Below are 22,731 nucleotides of genomic sequence, written 5' to 3'. Positions count from 1 at the left end.
TAATTAATTAAATCAACATCAATTTAACACTAATCAGTCAGGAGTATTTTCACATTTATGAAAATAGGTTGGATAAGAGATACCCTGAAAACACTATTTCCAATCCTGTTTTTGTCTTGTTTAATATGCCCCAAAATTTTCTTGTATGTCCCGAAGGATGGTTCAAAAAAAAAAAACTTAGGATGCAATACCTTCACGTAAACGGTTTAGTTCCCACCGCAAACCAATCCAAAACAAAAGACTCCACTTCTGACACCTAAATATCTCCATCTTTCTCGATGGTTATGGACAGTTGTAGTACCCTAAAAGGCTCACTATAGATTCATTTTCAAGATAAGATTTCCTCACTCTCTCACTCTTGTCCCTGCTTCTTTCTCATATGGAGCTACCATGATAATAACAACAACAGCATCATCAAGAAACCAATTTTTAGTAACAAATCCACTTTCATTCCAGTGCCATCCCCCAACACCACTTCCCACCTCCATCGCCTCCGCCACCAGCCATTCAAAATACAAAAACCCACTTCGAAATCACAGTGCCAATCAAACTGAACACTCTCTTTCCACCACCAGCAACTCAAAACCTAAAAACCCAGTTCGAAGTCACGGTGCCAATCACGCTGAACAATCTCTTTCTATCACTACCACCACCACTGACGCATCAATCAACGCCGACCAAGCACTTTTAACACTTTTGAGACAGAGGAAAACAGAAGAAGCATGGTTAACCTACTTTCACTCACCTCATCTCCCAAATTCCCAATGTCTAAGTCGATTAGTCTCTCAGTTATCCTACCAAAACACCAAAGAATCCCTAACTCGAGCTCAATCGGTCCTTCGTCGTCTCCGTGACTTACGCCAACTTCACCGTCTCGATGCTAATGCTCTAGGGCTCCTCGCTGTTGCCGCTGGCAAAGCAGGTCAGACCCTCTATGCTACCCCAATTATCAAATCCATGCTTCATTCTGGTTATCTTCCTCATGTTAAAGCATGGAGTGCTGTTACTAGTCGTCTCGCTGCCTCTGCGGATGATGGTCCTTTAGAAGCCCTGAAATTGTTCACTTCTGTCACAAGGCGAATCCGGAGTCTTTCGGATCCTTCAGTAGCTACTGAGGCTCGGCCAGATACGGCGGCATTCAATGCAGTACTTAATGCTTGTGCTAATCTTGGTGATACTGAGAAATTCCGTCAACTGTTCGATGAAATGCCTGAGTTTAGTGCTAAACCAGATGTTCTTACTTACAATATCGTGATTAAGCTTAGTGCAAGAGCTAATCGAAAGGACTTACTTGTTCGTGTGTTGGAAAGGATTCTTGATGAAGGAATTGTGCCCTGTGTCACTACTTTACACTCTCTCCTTGCAGCTTATGTTGGTTTTAATGATTTAGAAACTGCAGAGAAAATGGTTCAGGCCATGAGAGAAGGTCGAAATGATCTGTGTAAAATCCTCAGAGACTGTAACTTAAGACAATCCTATTCAGATAGAAGGAGAAGTATTCGAACAGTTGTTACTACCTAAGCCTACAACTCTGAGTAATTACGAACCACCATTGTTACCAAAAGTGTATAAACCAGATTCTAGAATTTACACCACATTGATGAAAGGGTACATGAAAGAAGGACGTATCAGTGATGTCGTTAGAATGCTTGAGGCAATGAGGCAGCAGACTGACAGTTCTAGTCATCCTGATCATGTAACATATACCACTGTTATCTCTGCATTGGTCAAAGTTGGAGCAATGGAACGAGCTCGACAAGTTCTTACAGAGATGGCTCGGGTCGGTGTTCCTGCAAACAGAATTACCTATAATATCCTGCTCAAAGGATACTGTCAGCAAATTCAAATAGAAAATGCGAAGGAGTTAATTAAAGAAATGTCTAGTAGTGCTGGAATTGAACCGGATGTTGTTTCATACAACATCTTGATTGATGGACTCATACTTATTGATGATAGTGCGGGAGCTCTTGAATATTTCAACGAGATGAGAGCCAAGGGAATTGCACCAAGTAAAGTCAGTTATACCACCTTGATGAAAGCTTTTGCTTCAAGTGGTCAACCAAGGCTAGTTCAAAAGGTTTTTGATGAGATGCTGAAAGACCCAAGAGTGAAAGTTGATCAGGTTGCATGGAATATGTTGGTTGAAGGGTACTGTAAACTGGGATTAGTTGAAGAAGCAAAAAAAACTGTTCAGAGGATGAGAGAGAACGGATTTTACCCGAACGTCGCTACTTACCGTAGTCTTGCGAATGGGATTGCAGTTGCTAGAAAACCAGGAGAGGCTCTTTTGCTATGGAATGAAGTAAAAGGAAGGTGCAAGGTAGAAAAGGAAGGAGTTTCTTCTGCTACTTCACTTCCGCCGTTGATACCAGATGAAGGGCTCCTTGATACTCTAGCTGATGTATGTGTGAGAGCTGCTTTCTTTAAGAAAGCCTTGGAGATAGTTGTTTGCATGGAGGAGTATGGGATATCCCCAAATAAGACCAAATACACAAGGATTTATGTGGAAATGCATTCAAGAATGTTCACGAGTAAGCATGCTTCGAAGGCCAGACAAGATAGGAGCGACAGGAAAAAAGCTGCCGAGGCTTTTAAGTTTTGGCTGGGACTTCCCAACTCTTACTATGGGAGTGAATGGAGGCTCGAGGCTGATAGTTTTTATGCCACCGATTGATAACATGTGGTTGAGTTCAGAACTGTAGAAGATTTACTAAAGATGCGGTAGAAAAGTATAAACGTAATTTCAAATGAAGCCTGTTGTTGTTCAGTAGAAATGTCCTCTATATATATGTATTGATGGAAAAATTCATACCATACACACCGATATAAATCTGATATATTTTCTTTCATAGTCATCTAGAGTCTCAAATGTTATCTTCTATAACCACCAATGGCTTCCTCAATTTCAACCCAATAATTTAATGTGCATAGCTCGGCCAAAATGAAAATAAGCAAAGACAGACCACCTCTGGTGCAGTACTTGAAAATTCGATACCAACAAAACTGAACTTTCCTTACCACAGTTGCTCACTATTACACGAAGGTCTTACACAAACTACGGGATAGTAGAAACTTGGAAAAAGTAAGGACCCTGGCTTCATGCTGTTGAAACTTAGGTGATAAGACCTCAGCACCTAGATAATGAGGTCTGACTCCGAGAATAAGATGATGACAAAACCTGCAAGAACACATTTGCTCTATGTAAACAAATGTTTAGGGACCAAAACATGTAAACCTAACATGTTACCCTTGATTAGAGAACTGTACAAACTGCTGCTATTCATCGGAATAATACTCAAAATCTGATTCCTACAGACATTCAGGTAACTTATTTCATTGCTGTGTGTGTGTGGGATTTATATTTGTTTGTCGAACAAACCTGAGACTCGTTAAGAGATTGCTTAAATATGTGCTTATATATATCTTTCTTCGTTTCTCAAATGATCATTCATGTATTACCTGATACATCTTCGGACCTTTCTTTAGTAGGTAACCAGCAGTGTTCATATTATCCACTAATGTGTCGATGTCTGGAACTTTCAAGTCAATTTTGTCTGCCAAACTGTATATTTCCTGATACATAATGGTAACCTGCCATCAGCTAAACTGTAAGAGGCAATAAATTTCGCCAAAATATTAAGAGAAACAACAATCCTCACAGAAATTGAAAAGGTATCTTTTTGCTGCAATTCTGAATGTTTATTCAGAGCACTTAAAAACCGTTTAGCTTCATTCTGTTGACTCATTCCACCACTTCGACCGAAGTCAACACGGCCATTCTCATCGACATATTTATCGTACAAGGATTCATTCATTATTTCAACCACGTCCTGAGAAAAAAAGTAGGGATTAAGGAATCATTAACCCCTACACAGCTTAAAAAGTTCAAAATCTAGTTATAATACACTGAAACTTTTGAAAGCTAATGCACAGCTAGTCAAGGATTGGTTAAAACATTCTCTATGCTTTTGAACTTACCAAAGCATCTTGAACTGTAATTTCGTCTCTTAACTCTAACCTTGCTCGCGCTTCTGCAAGCCTTACGAGACTCTCCAACTGCCTTGCTGTTATTGGTGTACCGTCGGCGGAATTACTATGGTCTCTTAGTCGCAAGTAAAACTTCTGTATAATTTCTGCTGCAGGTCTAGACATCCTATACCGAGAAAAAATCAAACAGAGGATAAGAAAAGTTCAAGTTCATATAGACGTGTTTAAGGTTATCAGAATGATTAGTTGCAAACTATGAACTCACTTGGGGAATATGAAAGTCCTTGCATAAGCAATATATTTGCGAAGAAGCGGACCTGGCAAGGGAACAAAGTCTTTGTCTTTGCTAAGGTCAAGTCTCAGCCGTGAAGCTAGTGAACCATGTTGTGCAGCCGTGTCCCTATCACCTTCAGAAGCTGGATATCCTAGGAAGATGAATCTTATTTGACATAAGTTTTCATCTTTAATATGAGCCACTATTAAGTATCAAAACATTACCTCTACAGAGCCGTTTCGGGGCAGGCAAATGCTCTCCATATCCCGCATGAAGCTGTAAAAGACACAGTAACATTCATGCTCTGTTCGTCGTGCAATTAAATTGATATAGAGTTATGCAAAAACAATTATTTAGGTTCCACCTATTCCGTATGTAGATAATCATGTAAAATTTTCAGGATTGAGGATTTGATGGCTCTGACATGGATTACTGAATCGATTACTTACAGTCTTACACTGTAAGTACATGGCATACCACATACTTTCAAAGACCACAAACTATGTGTATGCATACAAAATTCCAAAGTGCTTGGGGTCACCCATTCATACAATGTTCAAAGCATATAGGGTCTCAAAAGTAGCCAGTTAAAGCATTTGCTCTTACAGAAGCAGTTTAAAAAATGGAAAAGAATGAGCAAGATAAAGTTTCACAACAATCAGATATCCATGCAACAAAAAAAATCCAACCCAATTAATGGGTTGGATTAAGTCCTTGAAAAGCTAACATATCATTACGCGTTAGCATTGGCCACAATACATGCTAATGTGCAGGGTCTCAGATAGGTTAACTTACTGACATTATGTGCTCTGACAATCGCTTATCCAACGCTTCATCCGGTTTGTCTAGTAAAATGAAGACCAAATCAAATCTTGAAAGGAGGGCAGCACTCATTTTCAAATTTTCGTTGACGGTTTTTGCACGACTGAAAATGGAATTGAAGATGTGAACTCTTAAAGACATTATCTGGTATATGAACAAGCAAACAAATGAATAATGGGACAGCAGCAATAACACTATAAATATTAAATAGTTGAGAAAATTTAAGGATATTAGTACTGGTGGGTAGTATTATAAGTGGCACACCAGAAGTATCTTTACAATTTTATATATTTTTAAAGGGAACGATATTAGATATTAGCTACCAGTAGTCTCACAGTGCTCTGTGAAAAGAATAATTAATAAATCGTAACAAAGTACAGACATAAGATATTAAAGTTGTTACTTATAGTGACCACCAACGGGATTTGCGGCAGCTAGAACAGACGTTCGTGCCGATAAACTTGCTACCAATCCAGCCTTTGCAACAGAGACACACTGTTGCTCCATTGCTTCTAGAAGTGACTAAGCCAAGTAATCAATACCCCCAAAGTATCTTTAAGCACGTTACAAACTTCAAGAATTAAATGGTACTAAAGGATAAAGAAAATAACCTGATGTTCAGCAGACATTTTATCGAACTCGTCGATACAACATAACCCACGATCTGCAAGTACCATGGCACCTGTTGACAATTTATACAGCGCAATTAGAAAACCATTTCATGCATATGTCAAAAACTCACAGTTATTGAATATCATATCTGTGTGTTTGGAGAGAGAGAGTAAAAGAAGAAAAACACGGAATAAGGTTTATGCATACTTACCAGCCTCAAAGGCATAGTCACTTGTCATATGATCCTTTACAACAGCTACAGTTAGGCCAGCATTTGTTGTTCCATTACCACACACATAAATCCCTCTAGGAGAAACTGCTGCAGCTGCTTGCAGTAGTTGACTCTTCCCTAATCCAGGATCACCTGACCACATGACATTCAGCATTAGTTATGTCACTGTTTCTTACGAAACGTTTAGAAACAATTACAATCTTAAACACAGTTGCTTGAAGTTTCAGATACCTAAGTTCTCAACAATAATTACAAGAAAAGCAGCTATTGAGGAAGTTAACTACAATTTAGCTCAGGAGCTTACCTACAACAATGATATGGATGTCTCCTCGTACAGGTACCTTATTCTGATCCATCACATGCTTCCGTACGCCTCCAAAAAGTGACATTGTTATTCCCGCTTTGAATATAAATAAATAAAAATCTTAGTAAACTGGATGCACTCTGTGGTCAATTTTGAAAAGCACAGACACCAAGACAAGACGTAACCTGAAAAGGTGTTTGGTTTAAGAATAGTTACTCGGAGTAGGTGCATCACAAAGATATGCAGTGCCAGACCTAGCTAATCGTGCAATCTATGTTCGTAAATAATCAAAGACTTGCTAAGATGTGAAGATACAATGTAAGAGGCTAAAGTAAGTTCGGTGGTACTCTATGTGTCCTATTGTTACAATTCAATTGCACAAGTCACATGGCGATATTTGAGTCTTACAACCTTAATATCTGCGGTGTGGGAAAAATAGTCATGGAAAATTTTGGGGACGATAAATTCTTTTTATGGTTTCAGTTTTGTACCATAAAACAAAAGCACGAGTAAAGAATAGTGCTTCCACTTCAGCTTGCATTTATCTGGACGGATATAAATTCTAGCATATGATGTTAAAAAGAGCACATTTCACAAGCTCATGCCCATAAATGGAGGGACAGATGGATTGAAGTATTTGACGAAAGACATCGGACCCAGGCTCCTCCGAGAACTTAATAATGAATTCTAGATCTCTTGGAGAAAAGGAATACAAATCAGACAGCTCTGTAGTTCTAACTGCACCACTAGTATCTTTTGCATCACGTGCCGGTTGCGATTTGGAATTTGTAACCGAAACAGCTTCTAGATATAAATAATATAAACCTTGGTTCTTGTTTTTTGATTTCCCTGAAACATTTTGAATCAGCATGAAGATGCCAATAATGGCAATCATTAAGGGTATGAATAAAGTAAGACTATCAGGAATCAAGAGAGATAAGAAGTAACTACAAACAAGGCAAAAGTGTGTAAATTCGCACGGATATAAGTAGAACTAACAAAAAGGCTGCACATCTGTAAGTAATTCTTAATCTCTATACCTCCTCCGATATCCATGTAGTTATTAATTACTTTTACAATTCCAGTCACAGTCACAACATCCCCTGGTAGGCAAGCATCAACGAGATCTTCACTTAACTCACATTCTACAGTTCGAGGTACCCTGCCTTCTTCATGATTTTCAGATTTCAACAGCTCCTGGATCCTGAAAAACAAAACCATAACATTAGTAGATCCAAATGACTTGTGGAAAGTACCTAACTACCAGCTAGCTGACTTGGAAAAGCCTGTAGACTTGCTACGTGATTTGGTTTCGAAATCCACCTTCTTTAGCTGATGACTAACCACGAATCTCTTTGCTAATCGAGAAAAGTTAAACTAAAACATTGCCCTCATCATAATTAAATGAAAAATTGACATAGAGATGGAAATGCTTGCCTTATTTTCTGAAAATCTATTTGTATGGCAGTCCTCCTAATTGGATTAAAGTTTCTGCTTTTACAACCTTGGAGAGTACAAACGGCTGGCGGAGTAAACTTCCCATCAGGGAAAGTGCGTGCAATCTTTGAGCTACACTTTGGACATTCAAATGTCATTTGCACGACTAAAGGCCTGACGGTGCTTACTTTGACGACAGTTCCACGAACCGACACTAGTTTGCCTGTCATCATACAAACAAATTTGATAGATTAGCACAGCTCAGTGTAACATCCTGGTTCCTTCACTACTTAAAACATATATTAAATATTATCATTGATATCGGATACTGCCTGCGCAATAGAAAACCCAAAGAGGTAGAGCGGAGAACAGAAGATAACAATGATAGAAGTTAGAAGTTATAACCGAGGTTACCTATGTAGGCAGCTTTCAGGTTCTTTAAAGCAATCACTGACTCGGGATAATTATGCAACCTTATATTTATCTTTATACCATCCTCTGTCTCGCTTTCTATTCCCTTAGGCAGCAAAACCTGCTTAAAGAGTTGTACCATACATAAACTCAAAACAAATTATTTCTTCTATGTTTACAAAAGATAGAAAAGAAACAAATTATTTCTTCTAATGTTTAAAAAAGATAGAAAAGAAATATGTGTAATTAATGTATGCACACTTTGTGAACGGCAGCACCCATACATGAGAGGGCTAATCTTGGTTCATCCTCTAAAAATATATAAAAACTTTCCACACTACATATCTTTCGAAGCTGTTGAAGATCAATCGGCAAATACAAAGGTCCTTCATCATGTTTTACCTAATTAAATGGCAACCAAACTTCAGTACCTTGTAATTAGATTGTAAGATTCCTAGTTTTAATAGGGGAGTACTAGTGAAAATCGAATCAATTTTAAAAGGTAATCTAAAACCCTAAATCCCAAATCTTAGATGAACATTCCACACCAATATTATTTTCAGAAAATGAATTTCAATTTTGAATTATACCTGAAAAACAAGATTTGCTCCGATTGTGGAAGAGAAGAAATCAGAAAGGTCGGTTATGAGTTTCAATCGCTGATCATTTGAAGGGAACTCGGTTTCTGGGAAATACATGGACCAAATCTTCGATACGTCATTTGATCCTATCGAATGCTTCTGTATGCCTAGATCATCTATCGCTCCTTCAGTTAGATACATTTTAGGTTTCAGATTACTGGAATTGCATGGTATATCTTTCTCCAAAGAATCGGCAAAGTAGTGGAGTGAATTTGAATTCCCTTATGAATTTCGAGGATAGGTTGTCCCGCCAAATTTTGTGGCATAGTAACGACGCATCCCCATGTATATCACTATGTTGGTTTACATCTGGCTCGCTATCTTAATCTGAGCCAATTCCTGACTCGTCGCGAGTCAGATGTCAGACCGTTTGTTTTCAATTTTGAGTCAGATCTGACTCGATTTTTGACTCAGACATAACCACTAACTCAGACTCGTTTGAGTCAGGTAACAAAATACTCCTGACTCATGGGATCAAACCACCGACTCACATTTTTTGAGTCAGATCTGACTCAAACAAACATATTGAATCAGATCTGACTCAAGTCAGGTGATTTCAGTCAGATCCAGATGACTCGGATAAGTCAGGAGTAAACAAACAAGGTGCAAGTATGAATCTGACATAGCATCTGCATCTGATTTGGTCTGAATCAAAATATAAAATCGTTTTGAGAACCATCAAGTGGTATGATGGTTCTCATGCTCCCTCCCACTATGAAGGTAGGGGTTCGAACCCTGTAATTGCCGGAATCCACTCCAATTTTAGGAGTTTGGATGTAGTCTTGAAACCACTAGTCTAGGGTATAAAAAAAAATCGTTATACTTTTAATTTTCTAATATCTCGGTGAAGGTCTGATTCCGCTCATACACCAAAATCCAAAATATTTGTGTATGGTACAATTTTCTCTTTGGCTCGATTGTTGGCCCATGTTTGACAAAATTTAAAATTAATGTTTAATAATTTTTGAGCCGGATATAATTATAAGATTCAAATATTATGATTACATCTGATGTATTGCTTGAGTTAGAATAAACAAATGCTTTGTAAGTTCGAAGGTAATAATTATTAGAAGTTCAGTGGAGAGTGTTCTTAGTTTTTTTCATTTTACCATAAACTAGAGTATGAAACTTCCCATTTCTGGAGAGGCTAAACAGTAACGCATACCACTATTTTCGTATATGCACTTTTCATGCTAGGCGTGTGTTGATAATGTCTCCATAAAAATCTACGTGACATCACATATCATGTCCACCACAAGACTTTAGCATTCTCTCATCCAACACCTTGTTTGGTTGGGTTTGACTTAGGCTAAATCTTTTCTTCTTTTCTTATTCCATGTGTTATTTTGGGTCTGACTCAGGGGTATTTTGGTCATGCTAAGATTCAAAAAATTATATAACTCTATTATTTTCATTTTTTAGTATGATGTAATAAGTCATGTTTAGATTCAGACGAGTCAGTTGAATTAGAAAAGAAGTAAGAAACTTATAAATAAATCATGTTTGGATGCAAAAATGAACTTTGCCAATCCTTGATCTAGTTTGAGTGACGTTATGTCAGAAGAAAAGGCTCTCAGAATAATCAAACTAGGTAAATATCAATGTTCAACGACCGTTATCAAGTCAAATAAATAACCAAAAACTAAAATAACAATACGACTCTAGTCTCCCACTAACGGTACCTCTAGATGCTTCTTTGAACATATAAATTCGAAAATCCTAAATAAGATTCTCAAATATTTCGGTTTGGGATCTCACCTTGAGTATCAAGGAATATCTTTGAATAATTGATAAATAAGATTGTAGCACATGTTCTAATTACTCATTATGTGGACATCTTGAACTTTCCTAAATAGCAACTCATATTTCGATATTCATACAAACCTTGAAGTGAATACAAACTGGAATACGTTTTGATATTGGGCCCAGTCTGCAAGGGATCCCCAATACGGATTGGTCCTATTATAGATCCCCGACGTAGGGATGAGTCTTGCTATAGACCCCAATAGGAATTGGACCATCAAATCTCATTGATTCCTTCCAACTACGAAACAAGTTTTGCAAACTCATGTAGATGAACATAGTTTTCTAGGCATGGAATCAACCTAAATTTCATTGCATAATCTAGTAACAAGTTACAAAGATAGCTTGCAATTATGAAGCTTAAAAGATAGTCGTTATACTTCATAATTCAATATACAAAAGTTATGATACAACTTGTATATTCTTCCTTCACACTTTGATCATAATGTAATGATCAAGTCTTCAATACTAGAGATTCATATATATATATAACTTCGCATGTTATGTTTTTAATATAAACGACTTGAAAGAAACGTAGACACAAATGGAAACAAGTCAACTCTTGTATTACTAACCTCGAACAAAATTATGATGTTTTCGTTGATGCTGGTACGTCTTCAGGTTCTTCAGAGTAACACGAGCTTGTCTCAACATTTATAGAATTCCTAGTCTAACCTAACAAAGTTGACTCTAGTAATCTAATCCAGCGACCTTGAGTTTTGGAACTAAAATATGACAACCAAACCTGACATACCAACGCTTGGTGGGTTCTGTTAGAGCATTGCTCGGTCTAAATCACAAGTGTTGCTATCTCGAGCTTGTTGTCAAATTTAGTTGTCAAAATTATATCTTGATTTCTAGTTTACAATTAGTTAAGTCTCGGAGTAGAATAGAAATGTAGTTGAGAAACAGTGGATCACGACAGTCATCATTGTGTTCTACCGTTTGAAGGCGAAGATCAACCAAAGCTTTTGGAGAGCTTCATCAACAAAAGGTAAGTGAAGACTGAACCACCAATTTCTCAAGTTATATTCACTTTTCTATCATTGAGACAATGTCGCATTAATTAGACTATTATGCATAGACAAGAATTTCGAGTCAAGTTTATCTTGATAATTAGTTCTCGAAATTAATTGGTAGTAGGCTAGTGTAAGGAGCGAGATTGTACCATAATCAGTGGGAGACTCTATTAGGGCTGAACTACATTCCAGTCCGAATTTAATTGGTAGTAGGCTCGTGTCTGTAGCAGCGTAATACGGTTTGGTGTTCAATCTGGACTAGGTCCCGGGGTTTCTCTGCATTTGTTGTTTCCTTGTTAACAAAACTTTTGGTGTTTGTGTTATTTCCTTTTCCGCATTATATTGTTTATATTTATAATTGAAATATCATAGGTTGTACGTTGATCAATCATAGTAGATACATTCGACCTAGTTTGTTGGATACGACTTGATTGGTTCTTGGACATTAGTCTTTGGTACCGTCCAAGTAATCTCTTTGTGATTAGGTTCACGAATTTGATTTTGTAAACATTATTATCACAAGAGAGAGAGATATATAACTCTAGATATTATACCTTGATTGAGTTTAACTCTCGGAATTGTAATGTGTTTGTCCATGCAGATTTCCTAAGAAAAAGTTGGTGGTGTATTTTGGTACCCCCCACGTTTTCAATTGGTATCAGAGCAGGCAAACACGTTTAAGACCTAACAAGTCTGTGTTTGAAACAATCTGACTATATGAACATGATTGAAATCTCGAGAAATGTATCACCATTTCAGAATCAACCAGTTGATTTTGATCAAAGTTTGGATCCAACACCTGAGGAAACTGTCACATCTAGATCAATATCTAAACATTCTATGGATGTAGAAACTGTTGATAACTGGAAAATACGCCCACAAGAACAGTTGGATGAGCTTTCAGATGAAGGTGACTCATATATTGATAGAGACATTGTTGAGGAAATCTCAAACCCGATCGGGTATAATAAAACCAACTGGGGTTGTAGGAGGCTATGACTTGAGAAACCGCCCCTCGCACACTGATGGTTTATCAAAAGTGATTGTAGTTGTAGTGGTAAAACGGATTCGTATCAGACTTGTGAAGAAAACAATTTTTATAGATTTAAATTAAACAGGCAACTAAATAAAATAATTCAAAGTTTTGGAGAAAAACACCAAGACTAGGATTCCACCAATGACCATTTTAATAGTAAACTCTAAATAGTTCTTATGCAATTTTATCTTTAAAATCAATTCTAATATTTGCCTCAAATAAGTTTTTTGAAGTAATAATTGTAATTAAAAAGTATAAAACATCAAAAGTTACTAAAACCCAGCATGCTTCATCAAAATAATTCACAACTACTCAATAAAAACTATTAATTCAATTTTAATTCGTGCAAATAATCAAATAATAATATTGCAAATAAATATAAAAATTAGAATTATACCAATAAATTACCAATGGCTTCCTCCGTCGTCTCGGCTAATGGGTTTAGCTCCTCATCCCAAAAACACACTCACAAGATAAATTCATGGCTAAAATAGGTGTTTTTATTGATGATTATATGATGAAATAGGAATTAGCAACGCTGTAATGGTGTTACAGCGCCACTGTTACAAAGGGGTAAGTGCTTTTAAGACTGCTGTAAACGATAAGCCATTACTGCTGTAAACGAACGACACTGGTGTTGTTATTTAAGACTGCTAAAGAACGACTGACTATGCGAGTCTGTTCTTCGTGTTCTTCAGGATCTTCAATGGCAGCAGCAGCAGCAATATCTCCTGTAACTTCTTATTCTATCCTCTACTCCCAATTCTCTCCTAAGGGTTTCTAACCCTTCTATGACTTGAACCAACTCTTATATAGTCTTTTAATCCCCAAAAATCTCTACTGAATCCGACTTTTTCTTTTCTTTTTTCTTCTCTGCGCTGTTGAGAGAATATCTCTCTCTGATCTCCCTGTACGCGTTTATGAGCTATTCTATTGCCCCAAAACTCTCCCAAGACTTTAACATGACCAAGTAGAGTTTTCTTTAGCGTAAAACTCTCCCAGAATCTCCTCAAAAAATCTTTGAAACGTAAACAGAACCATACGTGTCCTATTTGGACTCTGATTTCTTCTCCCGGCTATTCCAGCCCAATCTGATCGATCAAAACACATGTACCATATCTGTTTAGTCCATTCACATCCAGCCCAACTGATTTTAGGGGTTGAATCTCTTTAGAAACCGTCCATTAATCGAATCCAACTCTGCCAGTAAACATGCATGAAGTTTCCCGCCAAAACATTAATTTGAAAACGTGAATAAATGTGATCTCCCCCTATCCAGTTCTGGTGTCCCTTTAGCAGCTTCCTGGAAATGGGTCACCCCTTAGTAATTAGGTTACCCCTTATCCAAAATCAAGGGTCCGTATAGCAAGTGTCCTCTGGGGCATTTTCCGCACTTTTTTCGGGGTTCCTCCGGGGTATTTCTGGGATACTTCCGGTACACTTCTGAGGCTCTTCCGGTACGTTATCAACGGAGGTCCAAATGCCACATTTTTAGCCAAATTCGCCGCAAGAGATTATTTTCCAAAAACACCTACAAATACATAAAATAACCAAATAAGTACAATATCGAGTACTAACAATATATACAAATGAGCTATATTAGACACATAAATGCGTCTATCAAATACCCCCAAACTTATTATTTGCTAGTCCCGAGCAAATCAAAACTACAAAATAAAATTCTAACTCACTGTCGCAGGCATCGTCGATTGCATTTAGCGTATGCAATAAGCCTTTAAACCCCTAGGTGGCCCTAGTGGCCGAGGTATAGTCTCGGGAGGGCTTACCAGAGATATACCCACAAAACCTGTACTCCAGACCTTAGCTATCTACGCAGAACCTTGGAAGGCACTAAAGAATCTCCTTGGTTGGCATACTTATTGACTACAGGAAGAAGTACCCTGATGCGAAATTCCAATTGCTATACACGAGTTTGCACTCAAGCATACTAAAATTCATATAAAGTGACAGAGCTCTACTCAGATAGTTGCACTATGGACATCATATTCGGAGTCAAAACTAATCACATGGATAGATCAAGAAGATGGATATAGAAAACATAGATGGTTTTGATGTTTACTAAGTGAACGACGTTTCCCATATCTGTCTGAAGGCCTCCGCCAAAATGAACCTATCCTAATGGATTGAGATACTAGTCTGACTAATATCAACACACTGACATATACAAGGGTACCAGTGGTCGATAACCTAACTCTAGGTCAACACAACTGGCATATACAAGGGTACCAGTGGTCGACTTTATTGAATTTATTCCTTTTGGTCAAATGGTCTGGTCTCAATTTCTTTATTTATTTTTTTTCAACTTTTTTTCAACTTTTTTTTTTCAACTTTTTTTTTTTCATGGTATCTCAATCACTCTAATTCACCCTAGCATTGGTAACAACTTGAATCGTGGGCCCCACGTATCACTTAGAGAAACATAGTTTAAAAACAAAATAAAATAAAAATAGAAGTGAAAAGGACTCAACGAGATATGGTGAAACTATCATGTTATTTCTAACACCTGAGCTCTGTGCTTTTATGAATAGACTCTTTAGATGTTTCCATCTAATCAGATTGGTTCCTCAAACTCCTACAATCAAAATGCTTCCATCCACTTAGATTAGTTAGTGCAATCCTCAATAGGCATAAATTTCTAGGCTCTGGAGTTTATTTATTTATTGCAACTAAAAGCTAACAAAAAGTTTCTTCCCCACCCCCAAACTTAAATCTAACATTGTCCTCAATGTTTCTCATGAAAGAACAGTACCAAGAATATAAGTAACATGAGGAAATAGTAAAGAGAGAGTTCGGAAAGATAGTACCTGAGTGAAGTGAAACCAAAAACTGAATATAGAAATTATACAACATACAAATCACCTCGATGGTCAATCAATGGTAAACAGGGTCCTCCAGAGGGACCTCCTCAACATCACTTGTAGGAAAAGGCTCTAAAAAGGGCTTCAATCGCTGACCGTTAACCTTTGAAGAACTACTACCATCCAGTGTCTCGATTTCAACAGCTCCATGAGGAAAAACAGTACGGACCACAAAAGGACCGGTCCACCGAGAGCGCAGTTCCCCGGCAGCGGCGCCAAAAATTTGATAGTTTTCAAATAGTGATTGTAGATAGTGGTAAAAGGGGTTCTTTTCGAACTTGTGAAGGTAACCTTTTTTTTTTTTTGATTTAATAAAAATAAAGCAAATTAATTTTCAAAGAGTGATGTCAAGATTTAAAATGGACTAAGGCTCCGGATTCTCTATTACTTCAAGTTGATTGGTTACAAAAATATTTCATAATTATTATCTAGCTCTTTTTCCATTAAATCACTTATTAATCTATAAGGTGTCCAAATATTAAATTGTAATCCTTAAGCATGATTTATCAAAGAATTAATTCTAAGCATAAAACATCAAACTGATTCACAACTAATTAAGAAAACCATTTTTATCTCTTTTTTTATTGATCCAAGTGAATTAAATAAAATAAATAATTAAGAAATTATAAAAAGAATTTACCAATCAATCATGAGTGAATAGATCCTCCATTGCCTCAATCACCAAGAATTTAGCTGCTCATAATGTTGGAAAACCTCTCAAAATATTTCATTGATGCTCAAAAGTGTTTTACAATGAAGAGAAAGACAAGAAAATGATGTAAAACAGAATTTTGCGACCCACAGAAGGCGTCCAGAATCAACGACAAAGCTTAAGTGCTGTTGTCGTTGAAGAACTACGACCCACAAGTGACAGTCGATGTCACTGTTGATAAACGACGGCTTTGGAGAGTCTGTTCTTCACGTTCTTCCTCCTCGCAGCAGCAGCAGCAACAATCAATGGTATCTTCCTCGTTTCGGCTCTGAACTCTCTCCTCTTTCTCTCTAAACTTTTCTATGACTTGAAACCACTCTTATATAGCCCTCAAATCCCAAATAACTCGTATAAATTCCGACTTTTTCTTCTCTGCGCTGTTGAGAGAATAATCCCTTCTGTTGAGCTTTTTCACGTGTTGTTAGCTATAAAATAGCTACCAAACTCTTCCCTAGACTTGAATAAGACCGTGTACATGTTAATCCATCGTCAAATTCCTCCATAAATCTCTCAAAAATCTTTGAAAGTGCACAACAGGACACGTCTCTCTGTTTTAACTTTGATTGCTTCTCCCGGATATTCTAGCCCAATTAAGCCCATGAAATCATCCATACTAGAATTTTATATCCATATCACGTCCAGCCCAATCAATTTCCGGTGTTTAATCTCCCTAAAACAGCTCCAACAATCGGATCAAAAATCAACAGCGAAATGCATGGCCTTTCCCGCCAAAACCAGTATTTGAAATTTGAAGAAGACCTCCCCCTATCCATTTCTGGTGTCCCTTTAGCAGCTGCCTGGAAATGGGTCACCCCTTAGTAATTAGGTTACCCCTTATCCAAAATCAAGGATCCGTATAGCAAGTGTCCTCTGGGGCATTTTCCGCACTTTTTTCGGGGTTCCTCCGGGGTATTTCTGGGGTACTTCCGGTACACTTCTGGGGCGCTTCCGGTACTCTATCAACGGAGGTCCAAACGCCGCATTTTCAGCCAATTTCGCCGCAAATCCTTATTCTTCTAAAAACACCTACAAATAAATAAAATAACCAAATAAGTACAAAATTGAGCACTAACAATATATACAAATGAGCTATATTAGACACATAAATGCGTCTATCAAATACCCCCAAACTTATTATTTGCTAGTCCCGAGCAAATCAAAACTACAAAATAAAATTCTAACTCACTGTCGCAGGCATCGTCGATTGCATTTAGCGTATGCAATAAGCCTTTAAACCCCTAGGTGGCCCTAGTGGCCGAGTTATAGTCTCGGGAGGGCTTACCAGAGATATACCCACAAAACCTGTACTCCAGACCTTAGCTATCTACGCAGAACCTTGGAAGGCACTAAAGAATCTCCTTGGTTGGCATACTTATTGACTACAGGAAGAAGTACCCTGATGCGAATTTCCAATTGTTGTACACGAGTTTGCACTCAAGCATACTAAAATTCATATAAAGTGACAGAGCTCTACTCAGATAGTTGCACTATGGACATCATATTCGGAGTCAAAACTAATCACATGGATAGATCAAGAAGATGGATATAGAAAAACATGTATGGTTTTGATGTTTACTAAGCGAACGGCGTTTCCCATATCTGTCTGAAGGCCTCCGCCAAAATGAACCTATCCTAATGGATTGAGATACTAGTCTGACTAATATCAACACACTGGCATATACAAGGGTACCAGTGGTCGATAACCTAACTCTAGGTCAAGACAACTGGCATATACAAGGGTACCAGTGGTCGACTTTATTGAATTTATTCCTTTTGGTCAAATGGTCTGGTCTCATTTTTTTTTTTTTTTTTTTTAAATTCATGGTATCTCAATCACTCTAATTCACCCTAGCATTGGTAACAACTTGAATCGTGGGCCCCACCTATCACTTAGAGAAACATAGTTTAAAAACAAAATAAAATAAAAATAGAAGTGAAAAGGACTCAACGAGATATGGTGAAACTATCATGTTATTTCTAACACCTGAGCTCTGTGCTTTTATGAATAGACTCTTTAGATGTTTCCATCTAATCAGATTGGTTCCTCAAACTCCTACAATCAAAATGCTTCCATCCACTTAGATTAGTTAGTGCAATCCTCAATAGGCATAAATTTCTAGGCTCTGGAGTTTATTTATTGCAACTAAAAGCTAACAAAAAGTTTCTTCCCCACCCCCAAACTTAAATCTTACATTGTCCTCAATGTTCTAAGGATGAAAATAAAAGCATGAACAAGGAGAAACTATTACCACTGGAGGGAAAAGAAATAAGGAAGGATATTACCGTATCACATGAACGCGGGAGCCTCCCAGTAAATGCTAAATTTATAGTCATTATCTAGACATCAAATACCTCAAAAAGAATTTTCACCTTCCAAAGTCGTATACCAATAGTCGAAATAATTGTGGTTCCATAAGACCAAATAGAACTGCCACGAATAGGAGACAAATGCTCAAGATCAGAAAAATGAGCAGATAGAGCACAACCTGATCTAAAGTTTCTAGCAAGACAACTGGATTTATCTGAGGTGCCCACTTGGGCTTCATATGAGTGTCTCGGCAAACAGCTTTATCCGAAAAACGGGTCTCTAATATATGGATTTTTTCCTGGACATTATCAGGAGGATCGGGTTGTGGAGTCTGAATAGACTCATGGAATACCTCACTAGGATCGAGTCCCAAGATAGGGACTTCTAATGGGGATAATTGACGATCACAAGAATCATTACTAGCCCCAAACTTAGGGTTTTCACTACTCTCACACAAACCTCTCATTATTGCTTGAATTTCCGGATCTTCCCAGTCCTTAAAATACTCAAGAGATTCTTCTAGTTCTCTACCCCCAAACTTAGAATTTTGGGTGCCTCTACAATGACTAGTCACAATGTTCCTAATTTCTAGACCATCGGGTTCTTGAAAAAGGTCAATTGCTTTCTCTAAGTCATAATCAGGTGGTTCATCCTCAGCTTGCTTCATATCTTCTATGGTCCACTCTAAGGCTTCCTTATTTTCTTGAAGCACGGTCTCTGGCCTACTTTCCTGATCACTATCCAAATCGGAAGCTATAATCACAGGGAAAGACTCGGGTGGGCCTAAAAATGTATAATTAGACTCCAACTCAGGAGGCTCTTTTAAATAAGGTGTTAAGATAGACTCAGAAGCTAGTAATGGTTCGAACCTATTTTTCCATATATCAATATCTAACATAGGAACAGAATCCAACAGAGCATTAACTTGTTCAATGTTACTATTATCGTCGAAATCCAGGCTAAAATGGGATAAACAACTCTCCAATGTATTTTCCGATACGATGTTTGGTAATGACTCCTGAACTAAGGTTCCTATCATGTTCACCTCTTCAATACATGTGCTATCTATCTCAGAATGTAGCTTGTTTACATTAAAAATATTCATCTCAATAGTCATATTACCAAAAGAAAGATTCAAGATACCATTTCGACAGTTTATGATCGCATTAGACGTAGCTAAGAATGGGCGACCTAAAATCACAGGTATTTGGTTCTCTGGGTCGGGGACAGGTTGGGTATCTAGGACCACGAAATCTACTGGATAAATAAACTTGTCGACCTCAATAAGAACATCCTCGATCACACCACGAGGGATTTTAACGGACCTATCAGCTAACTGGAGTGTTATCTGGGTAGGTTTCATCTCACCTAGTCCTAGCTTAAGGTACACATGGTATGGCAGTAAGTTCACACTGGCTCCTAAGTCAAGCAACGCTTTCTCAACACGGTACTTACCTATTGTACAAGCAATGGTAGGGGACCCTGGGTCTTTATACTTAGGAGTAGTGGTATTCTGAATAATAGAACTCACATGACTAGCTATGAAGTCTTTCTTCTGGACACTGAGCTTACGCTTTCGCGTACACAAGTCCTTAAGGAACTTGGCATAAGAGGGAATCTGCCTAATTGCATCTAATAATGGAAGGTTGATATTAACCTGCTTAAAAACCTCCAATATATCATTAAAGTTGGACTCCCTCTTAGTCGGAACTAGCAGCTGGGGAAACGGGGCTCTGGGAACAAAGTGAGGCTCAACAGGACCCTCATTGGTCTCTTTGGAGACTCTATCAGTCTCCTCATTTTCTGGCTCAGCAGGGTGAACTACAACATGTTCACTATCAGGCATGGCGACCTTGTTGTCAACTTTCTTTCCACTTCTTAGAGTTGTGACAGCATTCACATGATTGTACGATTTCTCTCCTTTGGGGTTAGGATCAGTATGACTAGGGAACCTTCCATTTTCTCTCTCACTTATAAACTTAGCTATTTGTCCTACTTGAAGTTCTAATTTGGCAAGACTCTGGGAATTATTCTTCAACTCTTGCCTAGTTTCTTGTTGAAAGCTCATGTGGTTCTTTGATAGCATGTCATGGTTACTTACTAACATAGTGATAGCTTCCTCTAAGGTAGAGATCTTTTTCTCGGAAGTGTTCTGAAACTGGGTTTGACCTGAAGAGTTCTTAAAACCAAAACCTGGGGGAGGCTGAGAATTACTAGACTGGCCTTGACTCTGGCCCTTAGACCAAGAGAAATTAGGATGGTTTCTCCAACCAGGGTTGTAGGTTTCTGAGTATGGGTCAAACTTCTGACGGTTCTCAAACCTAGCATTGTTATAGAAAGCATGGGCTTGCTCTTCACTAACCTGACCTTCCCAAAATGAATTATCGGGCTCTATTCCACAACTAGAGACTTGAGCGGCTCTATTAGGTTCAACAAGGGACCTATTTTTAGTCTGGCCCATTTCCAAAGCTTCTAACCTTCTAGATAAAGCAGCAAACTTAGCATCTGACGCAAAACTCGTATCTACCATATTGGTGCTACTTCTATTGACCAAGAGTCTTTTAGGGGGTTCAACACAAGATTCCCACTGTTGAGATTTTTCAGCGATAGCTCCTAAGAAGGTAAAAGCATCATCAGCATTTTTACTAGTGAACTCACCAGCGCACATAGACTCAACCATGGCTTTGGTGGAATAGTCTAAACCATCATAAATAATCTGTACAAGTTTCATATTATCAAATCCATGGTGAGGACACTGAGATAGGAGATCATTGAATCACTCTAAAAACCTATAGATAGACTCTCCCTCTTGTTGCACACTAGCACTAATTTTCTGCCTAACAGCTGCAGTTTTATGCTTAGGGTAGAATTTCATATAGAAGGCAGCGATAAGTTCCTGCCATGTTTCTATGGATTCAGACGGTAAGTTGTTCAGCCAGGTCTTGGCTTTGTCTCTCAAAGAAAAGGGAAACATCTTAAGTTTCAAGACTTCATCGGTAAGGTCCTTTATCCTAATTGTCCCACAGATTTCCTCAAAGTCCCTAATATGAAAATAAGGGTTCTCATCATCTTTTCCTAAGAATATAGGGATCATTTGAAGAATACTAGGTTTTATCTCGAAATTAGCCGTAGTGGCTGGCAATTTAATGCATGAAGCTCGGTTGGTCCTAGTTGGGAACATGTAATCTTTCAAGGTTGCCATCGCTGGCACAACAGAAGTACTAGGGGTACTATCCTCACAAAGAGACAGATTCTCAAAACAGAATTTTCCAAAAACAGGGCTCTCAAAAGAAGAATCTTCGAGCTCCCTGCTTAAATCAGAAGAACTACTAGGTTTTTCGCTAATCAATCGACCTAGAGTATCTCTTTTCCAAGCCCTAACAAAATCGGGCATACACTAAAAAGAATTCAAAAAGAAATAAAAATCCTAACAGGAAGGTTCTACCAAACACACAGCAGGCTGACTCGACTTTACCACAGCAAACCTAAAGATTTCTACCAAACAACAAGCATGATGGCTCCACTTAGATTGTTTCTAGACCAGCTTCTAATCCTTCGAAAGGGAATTCGTTACAATTTGAGCACACCCTTCTGGAATCAATCCGAGCCAATGTAAGTTGAATCGAGGCGAGGGAAGCTCAATGGAGCTTTGATACCCAAAACCTCACCGATCCAATGCGGCGCAGTCACGCATTCAACTCACATAAACCGTCAAGAACTTTGAGGTGTGCCTAAAAGAGTAACCAATATTTTTCGAATGATTGTCCTGTTAAGCTCGATACCCTATAGGTCTCTTTCTAGTCCAAATTTTAGGATTAGGTTCGCTTTAGGTTTCGTTTTCCTAAGGCGGGCAAGAAGGGAGCGGTGATGAAATCCGAACCCTTATCTTGTTTAGGCCAGGCCTTGCCCTTTACTAGGAATTTAAAAACAGTCCATATTCAAGTCCTCAGCATATATTCACCTTAAGGAGTCCAGTAACCCGCTTGCAGGAGATTCGCGGGTGTTTAGAATTTTACCTCCCGTACCAGACGAGCGAAGAACCGCTGAAGTCGACTCGGGCCACGACTCCTATGTCGTGTGCGAACCCGAGGGGCCGAGACGATATCGTAATCGTCGTCCTTCCCTGCACACAGTTTGTATTTAAGGGTACCCTTCCGTAGGGTTTAAAAATAAAAATAAAAATGTCCCAAAATTAATGTCCAAAGTCCATAAAAAAAAACAAAAGAAAATAAAGTCTAAAAAAAAAAAAATTAC

General features: G+C 38.1%; 1 protein-coding gene and 1 pseudogene across 1 annotated transcript; one reads left to right on the top strand and one right to left on the bottom strand.

Annotated features, from left to right (window-relative positions):
* Nucleotides 1–313: 313 nt before the first annotated feature.
* LOC113298564 lies at nt 314–2,849 on the top strand (annotated as a pseudogene).
* Nucleotides 2,850–2,922: 73 nt separating this feature from the next.
* On the bottom strand, nt 2,923–8,950 carry LOC113298565 (probable DNA helicase MCM8). The gene is made up of 17 exons (XM_026547334.1): nt 8,670–8,950; nt 8,341–8,481; nt 8,083–8,200; nt 7,669–7,891; nt 7,272–7,435; nt 6,820–7,080; nt 6,232–6,327; nt 5,907–6,059; nt 5,695–5,765; nt 5,487–5,605; nt 5,057–5,186; nt 4,486–4,537; nt 4,253–4,412; nt 3,979–4,153; nt 3,660–3,830; nt 3,460–3,573; nt 2,923–3,178 (listed from the first exon to the last, which is right to left on the bottom strand). The coding sequence occupies exons 1-17, from the start codon at nt 8,859–8,861 to the stop codon at nt 3,128–3,130; spliced, it is 2,391 nt and encodes a 796-aa protein (XP_026403119.1). The 5' UTR covers nt 8,862–8,950; the 3' UTR covers nt 2,923–3,127.
* Nucleotides 8,951–22,731: the final 13,781 nt, after the last annotated feature.

The sequence above is a fragment of the Papaver somniferum genome, chromosome 7 (assembly GCF_003573695.1).
Source record: "Papaver somniferum cultivar HN1 chromosome 7, ASM357369v1, whole genome shotgun sequence".
Taxonomy (NCBI): Eukaryota; Viridiplantae; Streptophyta; class Magnoliopsida; order Ranunculales; family Papaveraceae; genus Papaver; species Papaver somniferum.
This window is presented reverse-complemented; position numbering and strand designations above follow the sequence as displayed.